The sequence below is a fragment of the Nipponia nippon genome, unplaced genomic scaffold (assembly GCF_047370975.1).
Source record: "Nipponia nippon isolate SJK-2023a ecotype South Korea unplaced genomic scaffold, ASM4737097v1 scaffold_13, whole genome shotgun sequence".
NCBI lineage: Eukaryota > Metazoa > Chordata > Aves > Pelecaniformes > Threskiornithidae > Nipponia > Nipponia nippon.
In genome coordinates this window covers 2,800,100-2,815,367 of record NW_028262324.1, presented here as the reverse complement: position 1 = coordinate 2,815,367, position 15,268 = coordinate 2,800,100, and the positions used below count along the sequence as shown (strand labels likewise).

General features: G+C 39.7%; 1 protein-coding gene across 3 annotated transcripts in view; it reads left to right on the top strand.

Moving 5' to 3' along the window:
* The window catches only part of PREX1 (phosphatidylinositol-3,4,5-trisphosphate dependent Rac exchange factor 1), a 172,686-nt gene that overhangs the window by 108,953 nt on the left and 48,465 nt on the right, over positions 1-15,268 (top strand). For all 3 annotated transcript variants that reach the window (XM_087749782.1, XM_087749781.1, XM_087749780.1), the window contains exons 10-13: positions 3,910-4,057; positions 8,257-8,357; positions 11,985-12,088; positions 12,760-12,809. In XM_087749782.1, coding sequence (XP_087605908.1) covers positions 3,910-4,057; positions 8,257-8,357; positions 11,985-12,088; positions 12,760-12,809 — 403 coding nt within the window. The remainder of the gene's footprint in view (positions 1-3,909; positions 4,058-8,256; positions 8,358-11,984; positions 12,089-12,759; positions 12,810-15,268) is intronic.

The following is a 15,268-nucleotide window of genomic DNA, read 5'->3' as shown; positions in this document are numbered from 1 at the left end:
ATATTTCTGAATGTGTACCTTGGGGTTTTTATGGACTTGTGTCAGTATATTTATCAGATGTTTCTATTTGCCAGAGTCAGTTTCTTTGATGCACTGAATTGCTGTGAAAAAAATACATTTAATCAATTTAATTTTTGGCCTTTTATTTGTAAATAAGATAAAACTGTGTTTGTATTTATCAGTAAAAGGAAAGAAGAAAATCCAGTGTGCAGCCTTTTTCCAGAGGCAATGGCACAAACACGTTCTCACAAACTCGGCCTCCATGATCTTGAAATAAACAGCTCATGGAGAAAAACTCTAGAAATATTACATTTAGACTGAGAACAGTGACAAATGTATGCGGATGCTTTTCACTTTTATCTTTTCTTGTTTATGGTGTTGTACAACAGAAGCAAGCTCACAAAGCCATGAACCAGGGTGGGTGATAAAAGTTCTGAGTTCCATTAAAAGTCAGAACTATTTTTCACAAGTGAACCTGCTTCCCTGTTCACTCAGTGGGAAAAATAACAGCTCATTGCCAGAGGAAATAACACTGATTTTAAAGTATTCTCTGCCTGACTTTTAGAAGTGGTTCCCCTCTCTGCACACACAACTCCAGTAAAGATGTAATTGCTCGTCTATGCTAGTATTGAAAGAGGTCAGTCTGAAACCCATTTTTAGTAGTGTGTTTTCAGAACTTGTACTTGCTAAGCAATAATTCTTTAGATTTTTAAAGTATTTTAAGAAAGTTACAGATCTGTTACTGAAGTTTAATGAAAGCACAGAATCTAAATCCTTTAATGTCCTTTGAAATCCAAACCTTAGTTTTTATGTTACAATGCTTTGCATCTAATCTGCTAAACACAAAGCACATTACAGTGTTGTTTGTTACCATAGAATATAAAACATTTCTAACATACTTTATCACATATTGTCCTGGTTTCAGCTGGGATAGAGTTAATTTTCTTCTTAGTAGCTGGTATAGTGCTGTGTTTTGGATTTAGGGTGAGAATAATGTTGATAACACATTGATGTTTTGGTTCTTGCTGAGTAGACTTTACACCAGTCAAGGACTTTTCAGCTTCCCCTGCTCTGCCAGGTGCACAAGGAGCTGGGAGGGGGCCCAGCCAGGACAGCTGGCCCAGACTGGCCCAAGGGCTATTCCATACCATATGACACCATTCCCAGTATAGAAACTGGGGGAAGTTGGACAGGGGGCAGTGATCGCTGCTTGGGGTCGGGCTGGGCATTGGTCGGCGGGTGGTGAGCAATTATATAATGTATCACTTGCTTTGTATATTATTATTGTGTTATATTATTATTATTATTATTATTATTATTATTATTACTACTACTACTACTACTACTACTACTACTACTACTACTACTACTACTACTACTACTACTACTACTACTATTCTATTTCATTTTACTTCAATTATTAAACTGCTCTTATCTCAACCCACGAGTTTTCTGACTTTCACCCTTCCAATTCTCTCCCCCATCCCACTGGGGTGGGGGGAGTGAGCAAGCAGCTGGGTGGTGCTTAGTTGCCAGCCGGGGTTAAACCACCACATATATGAACCCCAACACACCTTTTGATAATAGCAAGGATATTACGTTCTAAAAGTAGGTTGGGAATGGTGTAAATTCAAAAGAACTACCTGAGGGCAACAGAGAGAATCAGTTGGGTGTTTTGGTTCTTGTTTGTTTGGGGTTTTTTGTTTGGTTTTTTTTATTATTAAAAGGAAGCATTTTACCATTCTGAGCTGCTGGTCTGTGCTCATTGGTCAGTTCTGCATCCCGCTCTACTATAAGGTTCCTGATCTTCCACATGATATATTTTTTTAATAAAATACATTTCTTGGCTCTTACTTTTACCCTCAGAGTGCTAAATCATATCTCTAAAAGATTCAGTGAGTCTCCATTTTGTAGTGAGTTTTCGCTTTGTGAGGTCAGTAGTGCTCTGCGGAATTTCCTGTGCATCGGGAAAAATGTGTGAGGAGAGAGAAGGTTCAATAAGTAAAAAGACAGGACTAGAAAAACAGACCCTATATAAACAGGGAGCTTGAAAATATGGGGAGGTGACTGAAATAAATACTAGGAAGGGAAAAGAACTATTCCTTAATAGAAAGTTTCTCAAAGTTTTCCATGCAGCATTAGCTAGTAAGAGTGGTTTTTTTCTGATGCTTTTTGTCATATAGTTTTATGATGTGGCAGCTGATGACAGGCACTCGGGATAAGCATAGATATTCTGGCAGACATTCCAGGCCTTATTGGAAAACCTCCTTTGGATCAGAGTACTTGCAAAGTCACAGAGATAGCTGTGTTTGGATTAGAAGGCTTGGTGAGATTCCCAGTTCTGTAGGATGAGTTGGGTAGAATGTGTGTTCCAGTCTGCCATTTACATCAGAGCCTGGGGAATGCAGCGATGTAAAACCAGCAGGAAACATGTACACTGTTACACAGGCTGTTTTCTATCACAAGTTCATGTTGCAAATTAGCCTCGGCTACACGTGTCAGCATTCGTGTTGAATTGGATCACAGTATTGGGGAAGAAGAGGATGGAAGAATAACAGCAATAAGCCAGGGGATTTGCGGAGCCAAAACCTTTAGCCAGATATTGGACACATGAAAGAAATACCGTATCTGAAAGACAAAATGTTGTGCAAGTCTAATTTCTGGAACGTGCATTTCAAGCCTCGAGAACAAATGCATTAAGCGTTTTCAAAAGGCTAGAAAGCAGCTCTGATGCCGCAGAAGGCTATTACTTCATTTCAGTATCTTACCATAAAGCAACAGGATTTGTGTCCAGTTAGGGTGAGCTGCTCTTCCTAAAGAATGTAGAGTTTTCATTTTCTAGCCTTACACTGATCACTTAAATTCTGCCTATTGTCAGTCTCTGTAAAAATTAGGCATGTAAGTACAGGGCCAATTCAGGCTGCCTGTTTTCAAGCTAATCTTAGAGATGTCTAAAATTTCTGCCTCTGTTTTGGACTCCCGAATTGCCTGGGTTTGCAAGTTCTAGAATAACATAGCCAGAATACAAAACAATTTGTTCAGGCTAAAAAAGACAAAACATCTACAGCAGCGAAACAGCATTTCTCATCTGCTGTCCTTCTAAAGCAATTTGCAAATCTAAAGGGGAGAGTGCCAGAAAATGCCAGTTATGGCGATCGTTGTAACATAGACACCTATTGTTTTCAGAGATCATCCTCCCGACTGTAGCAGTTTTCAAGTTAATGTGAGCTATGTGGAAACTCATACAAAGTGGATGTGAAATTTTCTCTATATCCAATTATCTATCATTCCTTAAATCATTCAATATTTCTTTCATTGACAGGATAATATGATTGTCAAACTGTATTTTTAGCCTAGGGGCATTAGTAAATAGGCTAATTAAGAAAGGATGAGAAAATAATGTTCCTGTCTAGTTTTGATTTATTTAAGGATGTGAATTTGATTTCAGCAGTTTTGTATTTTTGGCTACAAGTAATAGAACACTCAAAAAGTGATCTGCTCTGTCAAGCATTTTGCTGCCTTGAACAAGTTTTTTGCTGGCAGTTATTTCAGGGTCAGAAGTGAAATTGCAAGAGGAAATCGGTTTCAGAAGGTATATGTTTTACCTTCCCTTGTTTGGAACTTCTCCACGTTCCGTAAATCATTCTACTTTGTGTGATGTGATGTAACCATAAGTTTAAAGCTACTTTTTAAAACGGAGAAGAAAAGCTGCAAGCATCTCATTGGTGCTGAACTCACAAATGACAGTTTTGTACTCAAATAAATGACCCAATTTCCCCCTTATTTGGAAAATAAGTCAGTTAATTTTTGTGTTACTACTGCTTTGTCTGTTTGGCCTCAGCTTTTGACTTTGAGCAAGCACTTCATCTGATGTTAAGGATCTGAAGGAATTTCTGCTTTGTATTCCAGGTTTGAAACTGGGAATGGAGAGGGATGCATACGTCATGATTGCAGAGAAAGGAGAGAAGCTGTACCAAATGATGATGAGCAAGAAAGTGAACCTTATCAAAGACAGGAGGAGAAAATTAAGTACTGTTCCCAAGTGCTTTCTTGGCAAGTAAGTGGCATTTGAAGTGAAAAGGCCCTTTCATACCAATTAAAAGAATGGACTCTGGATTTTCTGGGGATGGCATTGTGAGGTCAGATCAGATGTACTTTGATGCAGCTTAATAGAAAAGGCCATAACGCCCATTACAGTTGTGATTTATTAAAATTAATCATTGATTTCTGTTTCACACCATATGCAGGCCTTATAGTGATAGCTCATTCCGTTCTACAGTAACTCATAACAGCTGTTTCAAATCGGCAAAAAGATCAAGAAAAAATACCTTAAGTCCCACAAGCTCAGGGCTGTTGGTGGCCTAACCTGTGTCTTCTTTTGTATACAAGCAAATGCTTACCAGGTGATGTTTAAATCCAGCAGAGCTGTCCAAGTGTCAGGACTGAGTTTAGAAGTTTCCTGTTTGTCACTGTAACAGACACAAATGAAATCTTGTGCGTCAGGAGACCTGATGCGTTTGTTAGAAGTATAGGGCTTTATTGGCTGGAAAAAACCTCTTTCACTTAGGCTAGATATTACAAAATAATTCTTAAGAATGGCGTGTATGAGGCAGTAGAAAAGAGACTCCGTGGACAAATCGAATCAGAGATTAGATATGGTAGCAGTGGGGCTGTTGTAGGGAAATGTCCTGCATAGCGCACAGGGAGACACATTAGCTGACCTGAGAAGACTTTTCTGCCTCAGCTGTTTATGATTGAAATGATCCACTGTGGGAGGGAAAAAAGTTCTGAGAGGCAGATTATCCACTCATTTCCCTTCCCTCCCCCTGGTCTCTGCAACGGCAGTTTGCAGGAAGCTTTCCTTGTGTACAGGGTGTGGAAATGATGCATTGTCTTTCTGCCTGACAGAGGCAATCTGGTAGCGTAGGCTGGCAGTATTTCAGCTATAAAAAAAATTCTTGGTTTTTGGAGATTTGGTTCCTTTTTTCTTCTTCTCACCCCGCCCCACCTCCCAGTTGATCTTGCTGGATTCAAATTAAAACCTTTAAGCTCTGATTTTGGAGACATGATATAGCATTTCCTATTTCCCATGCAACAAGAAGTACCAGATCAGAAACTTATGTTCTTCCGGTGCTGATATAGATGAGTCTGTTGTGAATTCCCTGATATTTTGCTTAGTCTCAAGTCTTACCCAGGATTTTCTGCTTCTCCTTTTTCTTTTAAAATGTCTGGTTTTTTACGTGCTCCACAATCTGTCCTGCTCATTGTCCTCAGTTTGTTTGACAGCCACCTGACACTCCAGTAGTGAGGACTTGACCTAACTTTGCCAATGGGTAACTGAGCCCAGACTGAGATACCTACAGGTATCCTGACCTCTGACAAAAGCATTATTTCTGCTAATGTTCCAGCCTTCCCCATAGAAAATAACTGCTGATATCTTTTCAACAGTCACTTGTTGGTACAGTCCTGGGCAACTCAGTTGAGTGCAACTCAATCAGTACAATCCAGCCATGACTCACAGACTTTTCATCTCATTCCTGGGGCTTCCCCTGAACAATGCATATTGGCTGTGACCTATTCGTTTTTTCAGGTATTCCTGCCTAAGGGAGTCATTAATAACCGTGCTGAGATGTACTTAGTGGTTTTCTGCTACATGCAGCTGAGAATAACACTGAGGCTGCAAAAAATAATTTTTCTCTTGGCTTTTGGATATCAGATAACATGTAATAATTCAAGAGATAAAATGTGTTTGCAGAAAAAAAAGCATGAACTAATCCTAATATCTTCAGAAATATCATATGCATTTATTTATAAGGCTGTTTATTGAACTTAACTTCAGCAACCGACTTGCTTGAGTGCAAATCCATTTTTCTAACCACTGTTCAGGTGTATTGGCATTTAGGCATGTGACTAGTGATTCAATGGGAAAGATGTGTGGTGGTGCCAATGTCTGTAAATTATATGCTTGCCATGCTTCTTTTCAGTGCTGCACTTAATTGATTGCAAAACCTTGAACTGTATTGAGCTTGTAATAGAGAGGATTTGTTTACCTCAGGAGATTGCAAACATATCTGATCAGATTACACAAACCTGGATGGATTTTCCTGTGTATTTCTTGAGGCGAGACCCAGCTGTTCCAAGTCCCTGAATTTCAGAGGTATAGTTGGGAGATGGTGTCCTGACTTGCATGGCAGCCCTGGGAAGAGACGATACTCTCAGTTATACTGGAGAACTGCTGAGGACAAGATGAGGAAACAAATCAAGCTTTGCCATCCACTTTTTGAGTAGATGCTTTTTTAGCAACAGTCCAGCATGTGCCTAAAAAACCTCTTGGAATATTTCTGGATCATGCACTTTTCAGTGCTTATAAAGCCTTCAGAGCAAATGATTACTGATTTTGCTTATGAGCCAAATGCCACAGAAGGCTTAAAGTAGCTCTTAAGAAAACCATCCCATGGTTCTGAAGCTTCAGGGCTGTGAGAGTAGCATTCAGTTATTTTCCTTTTTTCAGCTCGCAATTTCAAACTTTAAGAAGACTGCCTTACATTTACAATCCAAATAAACTCCAGGGACACAGTTCCAAATAAAAGAAGCCAGAAAGCTAACAGGGTAGCAGTGTTCCACTAAAGTTTTGGGCAACTGATGAAGTTCTGTAAAAAACCATAGACCCATTGCACTTGATGGAAAAATGTATAGCAACTAGGCATCTACCCTGGGTACTTAACATGATTGCAGTCGTTGGCCCGCATATCTGTGATGGGGCAGTCCGCAGAGTGTGTGTCTTGTATTCTCAGTAATGAGTGGGGAGGATCATTCTTACTTCTCCTCCCTCTGCAGTTTATATTCTGTTTCAGCTTCTAAATACTGCTAGAAACAGTTTAGGATCACTGGGAAATTGAGAATGAGCTTTCCGTAGGAGATAGAGAGCCTGACTTGTCACTCCAGTACTCTGGCTTCAGGAGTTTTACAAAACTCTGCTGGTTTCCATGGGATTCCCCTGGCATAGTTGAATAGATTCTGCTGTTTTTTCCACACTATGACAGTTACAGAGTAGCCCCTCAGCAAACCAGAGTTTTCTGTATTGAAGTTGTTGTTGTTATTCTAAAGGCAAAATGCAAATACTACCTACAGCTTAGATGAATCAGCTCTGATAAACATGAAGAGACTAAAAATACTTCATTTAGAGCCCACAAGTGGAGGCATGGATACTGGTTTTGATAAGCAGCAGCCCTCTGCACATTGGCAAGGACCCAAGTGGTTTATTGAACTCACATTTCCCATATGTTGCTCTACTTTCATATATTCCTTTTGTTCTTCTCTATGAACTTAACACATTTCTAGTATAATCACTAATTAACCTGGCAAACAACTCAGCCCCGTAGGGCTTTGGCAGTGCTGTATTCATCAGGCTTGCACTGTCCGTTTTTACGTACTTACTGTTTCTAATTGAGTAACATCCTACATATCTATCCATTTTTGGCTTTTACTCTGCCCATATGTGCAGCTCTGCCCCTCAGCAGAAAGAGGTTTTGTTTTGTGCTGCATGAGCAGACAGACTTAGCACCTTTTATCTGTAAATTAAAAGCATCATTTATGTATCTGCCAGGCACCAACTCCAGTAAATGACCTTAAATTAACCTGTCAGTGGGACTTGTGCTCTCTCTTACTGCTCTGTGCTTGAATTCAGTACGGTGGATCTTCTGTCTTAAATCCTGCTGTGATTCCATTAAAGCCAATGCAATTACACCACTGGGAGGGGGGGCGGGCAGGCAGAAATCAGACCCAGTGAAGAAAGGTGAGCATATGTATAAAGTCAGACCATGAACACTGCTTGGAGGGACAGCTTGGATAGAAGTAGCTGTTTTCTCTACTGTCCAATTTGTTGTTTTCAAGGTCATCAGTTAATCTTGGTTTCCTTTTCCCCCTTGGATGTCTGGGTTGCTCAATAAAATGATAATTTGCATCATCTTTATAGATCCAGCCAGGTGGTCTTTACTTCTGTGTGCATGCTCATTATGATGACCTAAGGGGAATGGTGGGGAAAAGTCACAGACAGGAGATCTGGATCTTCTGCAGAGCATTTCCTTCAGAAATGTAGGAAATCGAGCCACTTAATAGAGGTATCATCACTTACAACAGTCTTGACGCTTGCTTCAAGGAGAGTCTCCTGTGGCTAGCTGATGACTGGCAGAGGCATGTGTCTGCTTGTATTCTGAGCAAAAAAGCTAATTGTTTCTGTTCTGCTTCCCTTTGCAGTGAGTTTGTATCATGGCTGACAGAGATTGGAGAGATAAGCAAACCAGAGGAAGGGGTCAACCTGGGACAGGCACTATTGGAAAATGGAATTATTCATCATGGTGAGTGCTCCATGCCATAAAGAGATGTCAGATTTCAGTAATGCCCTGGAAATGAGGGTAGAAAACTGACTGCAGCTGTTCACGTGATGCTCAAATACTTTCCTGTACCATAGCCATCAAATCCTCAAAATGTTTAATGACTTTTGGGATTAATGAGTGGGCAAATTTATGTCATGAAAACAGGACTTGGTGGGTATCCTGAAAGTGTTTATGCCTGCAGTTGCTTTGTACTTTGTGTACTTGAAAATCTGTAGCGATCAATACATATAGCTTTCCATATGAGACATCAGCAATACAGAGGATAGTCGAGCAGTGCTCTTATAGACTGGGACACAGGTACAAACAGAATGAGGGGCTCCAGATGATGGGCCATTCTTTCTAATGAGACTGCTTGTCATAAAGAAAAAGAGGTGATGGAGGGTTTGTTGTGGGATTTGTTCTTTCCACCTCATTTGGCAAGAATGTTTCTCTTTAAAAGAGTGATGCACCAGATTTCTTCATCACATCCAGCAGATGACCTTGCAGTGTTGTGATGAGTGTTTTAGAAGAGTAGGATAGTGTATACAAAAGTGCTGCATGACCAAAGTAGCACAAGATTCTTGTTTGAAAATTTTCTGTGCTATCCGCATTTCTACTAAAATAAGGTCTTTCTCCAGATTATGTCCTTTAAATCCAGATTTGTCTTGCTGTTTCCTATTATTTTCATATAATGTTATGCAGATGGAGGAACATAGTCATATTCTAGTTAAACAGCGAATGCCCCAGTTTCAATTTTCAGGTGAGTTTAGCTGCAAAATGCACATCAAAGGAATAAGGTATATAGGTCTTAAGTCACCAATGGTCTACATTTCCATACAATCTCTTGGAAACCAGTTTAAATAGGGGAGCCATTTAATTAGGCTAGTCTTGCTTTAATCTCTTGGTAACTCAGCTCCACAAACTTGTCTTTCAGGTGACAATAACACTGTTAAGAAATCATGTCTGTTGTCTTCTTCTAATTAACACAGAGAAATCGAATATGAGCAGTACCATAATCCTTCACGCACATGTACTTCCACCCCAGGTACCAAGACATACTTCCAGGCACATTCAGACTTTGAAGGGCTTTGAGCATGAGCTCAAAAGCACTGAATACTTTTGAGTACTTGGCCCTAACTGTGGCTGTGGAGAACTGAAACACTCTGGCTCCAATGTATAGGGATCCCGCTTTGGATGAAGAACGCTCTTTTATGCTCACACCCTTACTTGCCTACGTTCTGAATGTCTACACTTGCACCGTTGGGGCAAAAAGCTCTCCTGAGACTTGTTATTTCGTGGTGACTGTTTACCTTGCCATAACTTCATACTTCGACACTTTCAGCAGTGTCCTCTTTCTCTAAACACAAATTTACAGCTCAAAGAAAGTTGTGCTGTTATACCTGCTGCTCCCCTTATTCACATGCCTTGAGTAAGATGCATCTGGTTTGGTTTTAATGTTACCTTCAGTTAGAGTTCCTGATGTTAGTGCCTCCAGTGACAGTTGTTGCTAGATATCAGAAGGTATTTGCAACGCTTCATTCACTTAAGGAGATTTGATAAATCATTAGATATGAAAGTATCCTGTTATGTGTCTCCTAATGTAGCAAGAACTTAAAACTTAAGCACCATAATGAAGCCCTTACCCCTCTTCTACATTAGGCAATAGCTTTTATCTTTTGTTTTCACTTGGCATAACATTACTGTCAGGTGAAAACTGCTGATCTCTCAGCCTGCCTGAGAAGCAGGGCCATAGAAGATTGCTAAATGCTGAGCTCTGTGCTAAGTGCTGAGCTCTGTGTGTTTTATCACTCAATTTCCTCTGTATCTCCTTTAATTCTGGCTATTTTATCTGGGACTGCTGATGTGGAAGTTCTGGTACTTATCACAGAGAGCAGAAGCGATCAGAACCTCATCTGCTGTGTGCCAGACACAAAAGACGCTTTCTGCAGACTTGATTCTCAATTGGATTTAGGAATACAAAATCCAGGGCATGCAGACACTCAAAGAAGTCAATAGCTTACACAGCTTAGAGATTCCACTGTATACAAAAGGATATACATCAGATCCTGCAAATTTTGTTTTACTCTGTGAAATTAAGGAAAAATATCACCAAAAGCAGGAATCTTAATTAAATATTCGTAGACCAGGATGTCCTATATAATGAGGGAAGGTCTTAAGAATTTCTGGGCTCTGTCTAAACAATTATCCTGCCCACTCTGCAAGGGGCAGACTAAATCTCAAACTGGGTCCTGATACTTCTGAGTCTGCCCAACCCAGTTTAATTGTCTTTAGTCATCCAGTGCGATCAGCTTTCTCAGGTTAATCAAACTCAGGCTAAGATGCATCTTAAATAGTATAAATCCATTTTTTCTCTCAGTTTGTCCAATGCTGTGCCTACACTGTGAAATACTGCATCCAAAATATTCAAGGGTGCTCCAGCACAAAGATCTGGCCATGGTTTTGTTACATTGGCAAAGGCAGGAAAGATTACAGTGACTAAGCTACTCCACCTTATCTGCTGTCTGCTTTGCTTGCTCCTCTCCAGATTTCCTCCTCCTTCTCTACATAGTTGTAACTGGTCTCCATTAAATTAAGCTGTGAACAATGGCATTTCTATACTACATACTGCAAAATCTGGAAGATACTTTATTACTTACTTTGAATTTGAAGAGTCGTTGGTGCTTTTTACTTATATTATAAGTAAATAAGTTATTATAAGTACCACTTTTTTACTCATCAGTGAAAGAAATAATTTCTACTAGTTAATAAATTACTATCTTCAGTATGAGGGTTTCCCACCTCCATGTTCTACTGAAATAGTTTACCTTAGAATAGAGACAGGATAAATCTACATATAACTGGATATAGACTTCAACCCTCTTCCAGTCTGTGCATTGGATAAATCTGGTTGAAAATGGGTATGGTTTTGAACTCTTTTCTGGTTTTGGCCAATGCTTCTTTTGAAATGGTTCCTTATCACATTGAAACATCTTTGTGTCCTTGTCTTTAAAGCCTACCAGTATATAGCATTACCCAATAAGATTTTAACTGCCCTACTCTGGAATGGCTGTTCTGGGTGAAAAAGCAGTCTCTCAAAAGTATTATTTAATTTTTAGAAGGAACTAACTAGTAAATACAAGAACCATCGTAGAAGAATGCCTCTAACAGCTGTAGTTCCTCCCAACAGCATGCTTCTGCTTTTGGAGTTGCAGAAATTTGGGCAACTGCAAAAATCACTTTAGTGCTGTGGTAACTGTTGTGGGAATTTGCAGGCACTTCGTTCAAAACTTGCGAAAAAAGTCCGATGGTCCCAGTTACCTTCACGAGGACTGTTTCCAAAGCCTGACATAAATTGAATCTGGTGTACAAGGAAGAAATTTCAATTTTATTGGAGCTGCAGTATTTTAGAAAAGTGCTTTTGTTGGCAGAGCTATTCAGAAGTGCACATAAGGATTTATATACACAATAAGGGGAAATTTGAGGAGCTGAGTCCTCTTTTCAGAAAATGATAGATACCAGCAAGTACTTAGGCGTAGACATACCAGCTGGCCTATGAACAACATGGAAGGGGAGAAAAGACTAATTTTAATTATCATACTGGTGTTTTAGTTTCAGATAAGCACCAGTTTAAGAATGAGCAGGTGATGTACAGATTTCGCTATGATGATGGAACGTACAAGCCAAGAAGTGAATTGGAAGACATCATGTCCAAGGTTTGTATTATCATTCTTAGTTGGAATCTTGTGGTTTGCATCAAAAGAGTTTGCTCTGTCTCTGAATGTCGTTGACCTGTTGTATAGGAGATCCCTAATGCTGTTTATCTTTGTTGCATTAAGCTATCCATCCTAATGCCATAGGAGACATTCACTCTAGGGAGAGGAAGCAGAGCTTAGTAATTCATGACAATACGGTTGTGACTGCAGCCAAGACTGCTGATTACAATCCTAATATATTAATAAAAGGTCTTAACACAGCATGTCTGCTGAAAATCTGGGCATTATGGTTCAGGGAGATAGAAGAGATCAATATTTAACTGCCATTCCTGATAATTGTATGTCACATGATTTCTGTTGATCCCATATGCCTTTTAATAAATTGGATTTCTTCTTATGGAGATCAGTTCATGGGTTAATTGTGAGGAAGGATTAATGGAGAAAATGTTGGAATGGAGGTGATTAGAGATAAAAGAACAGATTTTTTTGCTTCTGGAGGCAGGGAAAGAAGAAAGTATATTTGACAGAGAGAATAAGGGAACTGTTTTGAAAAACAGTTAATCAATAGATAATTCCAGCCGAGACATCAGTGTCCAGGTTTTGTTAACTTTAGCTAGTCAATGTTTCTTTGAAAAGGAAAAAACTGATAATACCATGCATCTCTCCTTCAGGGTGTGAGGCTCTACTGCCGACTACACTGCCTATATACTCCAGTGGTAAAGTAAGTTCACCTTCATGATCCCCTTGTATGTATTATCTGGCTTTGTTAAAAGGATGACATGTTACTATTGACCTTTCTTCTTTCTCATTATAAACAGTAATTTTTTTGCATTTTCTTGGCTGTTCTACTACCCTTCTGTCTCCACAGTTTAGATCTGTAGTTGTACTTCTGCTGGAGGGTGTTGGAACTGGGTTCTGGGAGACAGAAAGGCTAGTGTTACAGTCTTCCTGACATTTGCTTCCTCTATCAGTTCATGAGAGCTGTTAGCATTACACAAGTTTATTTGTTTACTCTGGCATTTGCTGTGAGTTAAAGTGGGCGTAATTAATAAGTGACTACTACTGATTCAGAGCAGATTGTGCAGTGTGATTGTAGCTGCTGTATTATTTGGGTTGTAGAAAATGTAAACAGATGCTAAAGTGATGTGAACAGATTCCAATGTGATGCCAGGATTCTTTCATTCAAAGCACCCTAAACACACAAAAGCCAATCTGAAGTGAAATAAAACCTGAAGCTGTAATTTGAAAAAAGCCTGAAAATTTTGGATGGAATCTTCAGAATTTAGCTCTGTATAAATAAATGCTAAAGAATTGAGATAATCTGCAAGCACTAGTTAACGCTCTTCCCAGATCCCAGGAGATGATTTTCAGCTGTTGTTGCCTTACTGTGACATCAGATGAACTTTTCTGGCCTGTAATGGAAACCACTCTGAGCCATGTAGGTGTTATGTTTAGGTGTTTATGATTGAGAATTAGGCAGTTTCACTTAGGAGAACTTCATTTTTATATACAAAAAACTGATGAGGAAGAAAAAAACCTCTGATGGTCATGTCTGGAGTCCCAAATTCAACAAAACTGACCTCTTGTCCCTGAGTTGTACAGCAGATGTTTCACTGAGAGATGTCATTGTCATGCTAAAAGGAGCAGCAAAGATAGTTACAGTTCATCAGTCATAAATTTGCCTAATTAGATCTCTGTTTTTTCCCAGAATAGCCATTCTACAATAGTACAGATTTCAGTAAAGGGTATGAGAGAGCAGGAAAGCGTGATGCAGCCCGTGGTAGGCAAGATGGCTATGTATATGCATGTGTGTATTTGCACATACACATTTTACCCCTTAAGACGGCAATTCACATGCAGAGTAGGAATACTCGTCAGTGAAGCTGAAAACATTTCACTGACCTCAGGGTACCCACAAACTGAAAGGGATGTAGGCTTATGCTTTAGGGAATCAAGAAGGACAAAATAACTACCATAGGCCTGTCTTGTGGTGTTTTATCAATGTGCTATTTTTGTAATAGAATCCCAGCTGGAGAATCTTCTCATATCAGGATTAATCTGTGTTAGTGACAGCAAGTTTTAGGATCCTTCTGGACAGACTTAACATTCTCAGTATGTTCAGGCTCTTTTTGCCACATTCTCTTTCCTACTCACTCTTCCTTTTATGTCCCTGTTAGAAAACGGAATCTCCTAGGCTGTCATCCATTCATGTCTTCTTATCATGTCTTTTTGCCTCTGAGAAGCCTAATGTTAGCCTAAAGGAGCTAGCTTTTAGCCAAGTTAGTTGTGCAAAGCCTATTACTTTCTGCTGTGCCTTTGGACCACTGCTTTATCTGGCATCTTCAGACTGCTGATCCCTGCAATCATGCTAGTGAGGTTGATGAGGCCTACTTTTCTGGTGCAACGTTCCATCTAGAAAATCAGCAAAACTGCTTGGAGTAGCAGGTGCTTGTGCCAAGAGGATCTGGAGGAATCATGAAGTTCAAAATTCAATTATTTTGTTGGCAACCTTGGAATGTGTAATTTTGCTTAGTTGTCTTCCTTGGAAACCTGGGAGTTCCCATGTAGCCTTTGCCTTTATAATTTTCTTCAAGTAAACTCTGACACTGAGATACTTTGAGGATAAGATGATATACCCCACTGGAAACAAAACGTGCTACTTTGGGAGATGATACATAAAACGTGAAACGTTTTGAAAAATCTTAGATGTAGAGAAGGTTCTGAATATGTCTCTGATCTACTTTGGGGAAGTTGCGAGGGTGGGAGAACCTGCTCACACTTATTCGTGATGGACAATACTTCAGTGCATAGAAGGGCTAGACCCTGTGAAGAAACATATTCCTGTGGTTTCTGTGAGGCGGCAAGGTTCTGCCAAAATTTCAGTGTTTCCCATGTCTATATTTGACTATTTACCTGCAACTCATGGTTCTGGGTAACGTTCTATGATTCATGCTGTACTCTTGTTCAGGCGAGATTGAAATGGGGGGGAAAGTCAGTGAACTAATGTTGAAATATTCATCCTGACAAGCATTTAACTACGACCAGTGAAAGACTGGGCCTTGGACCAAGATGCTGATGCCAGCTTATTCAAAACTCTAGCTCTGTCAGCATCTGTATTAAAATGTTAGGAGTTGCTTCTCACAATCTGGAAACCCCTGCTCATTAGTACTCAATATTTTG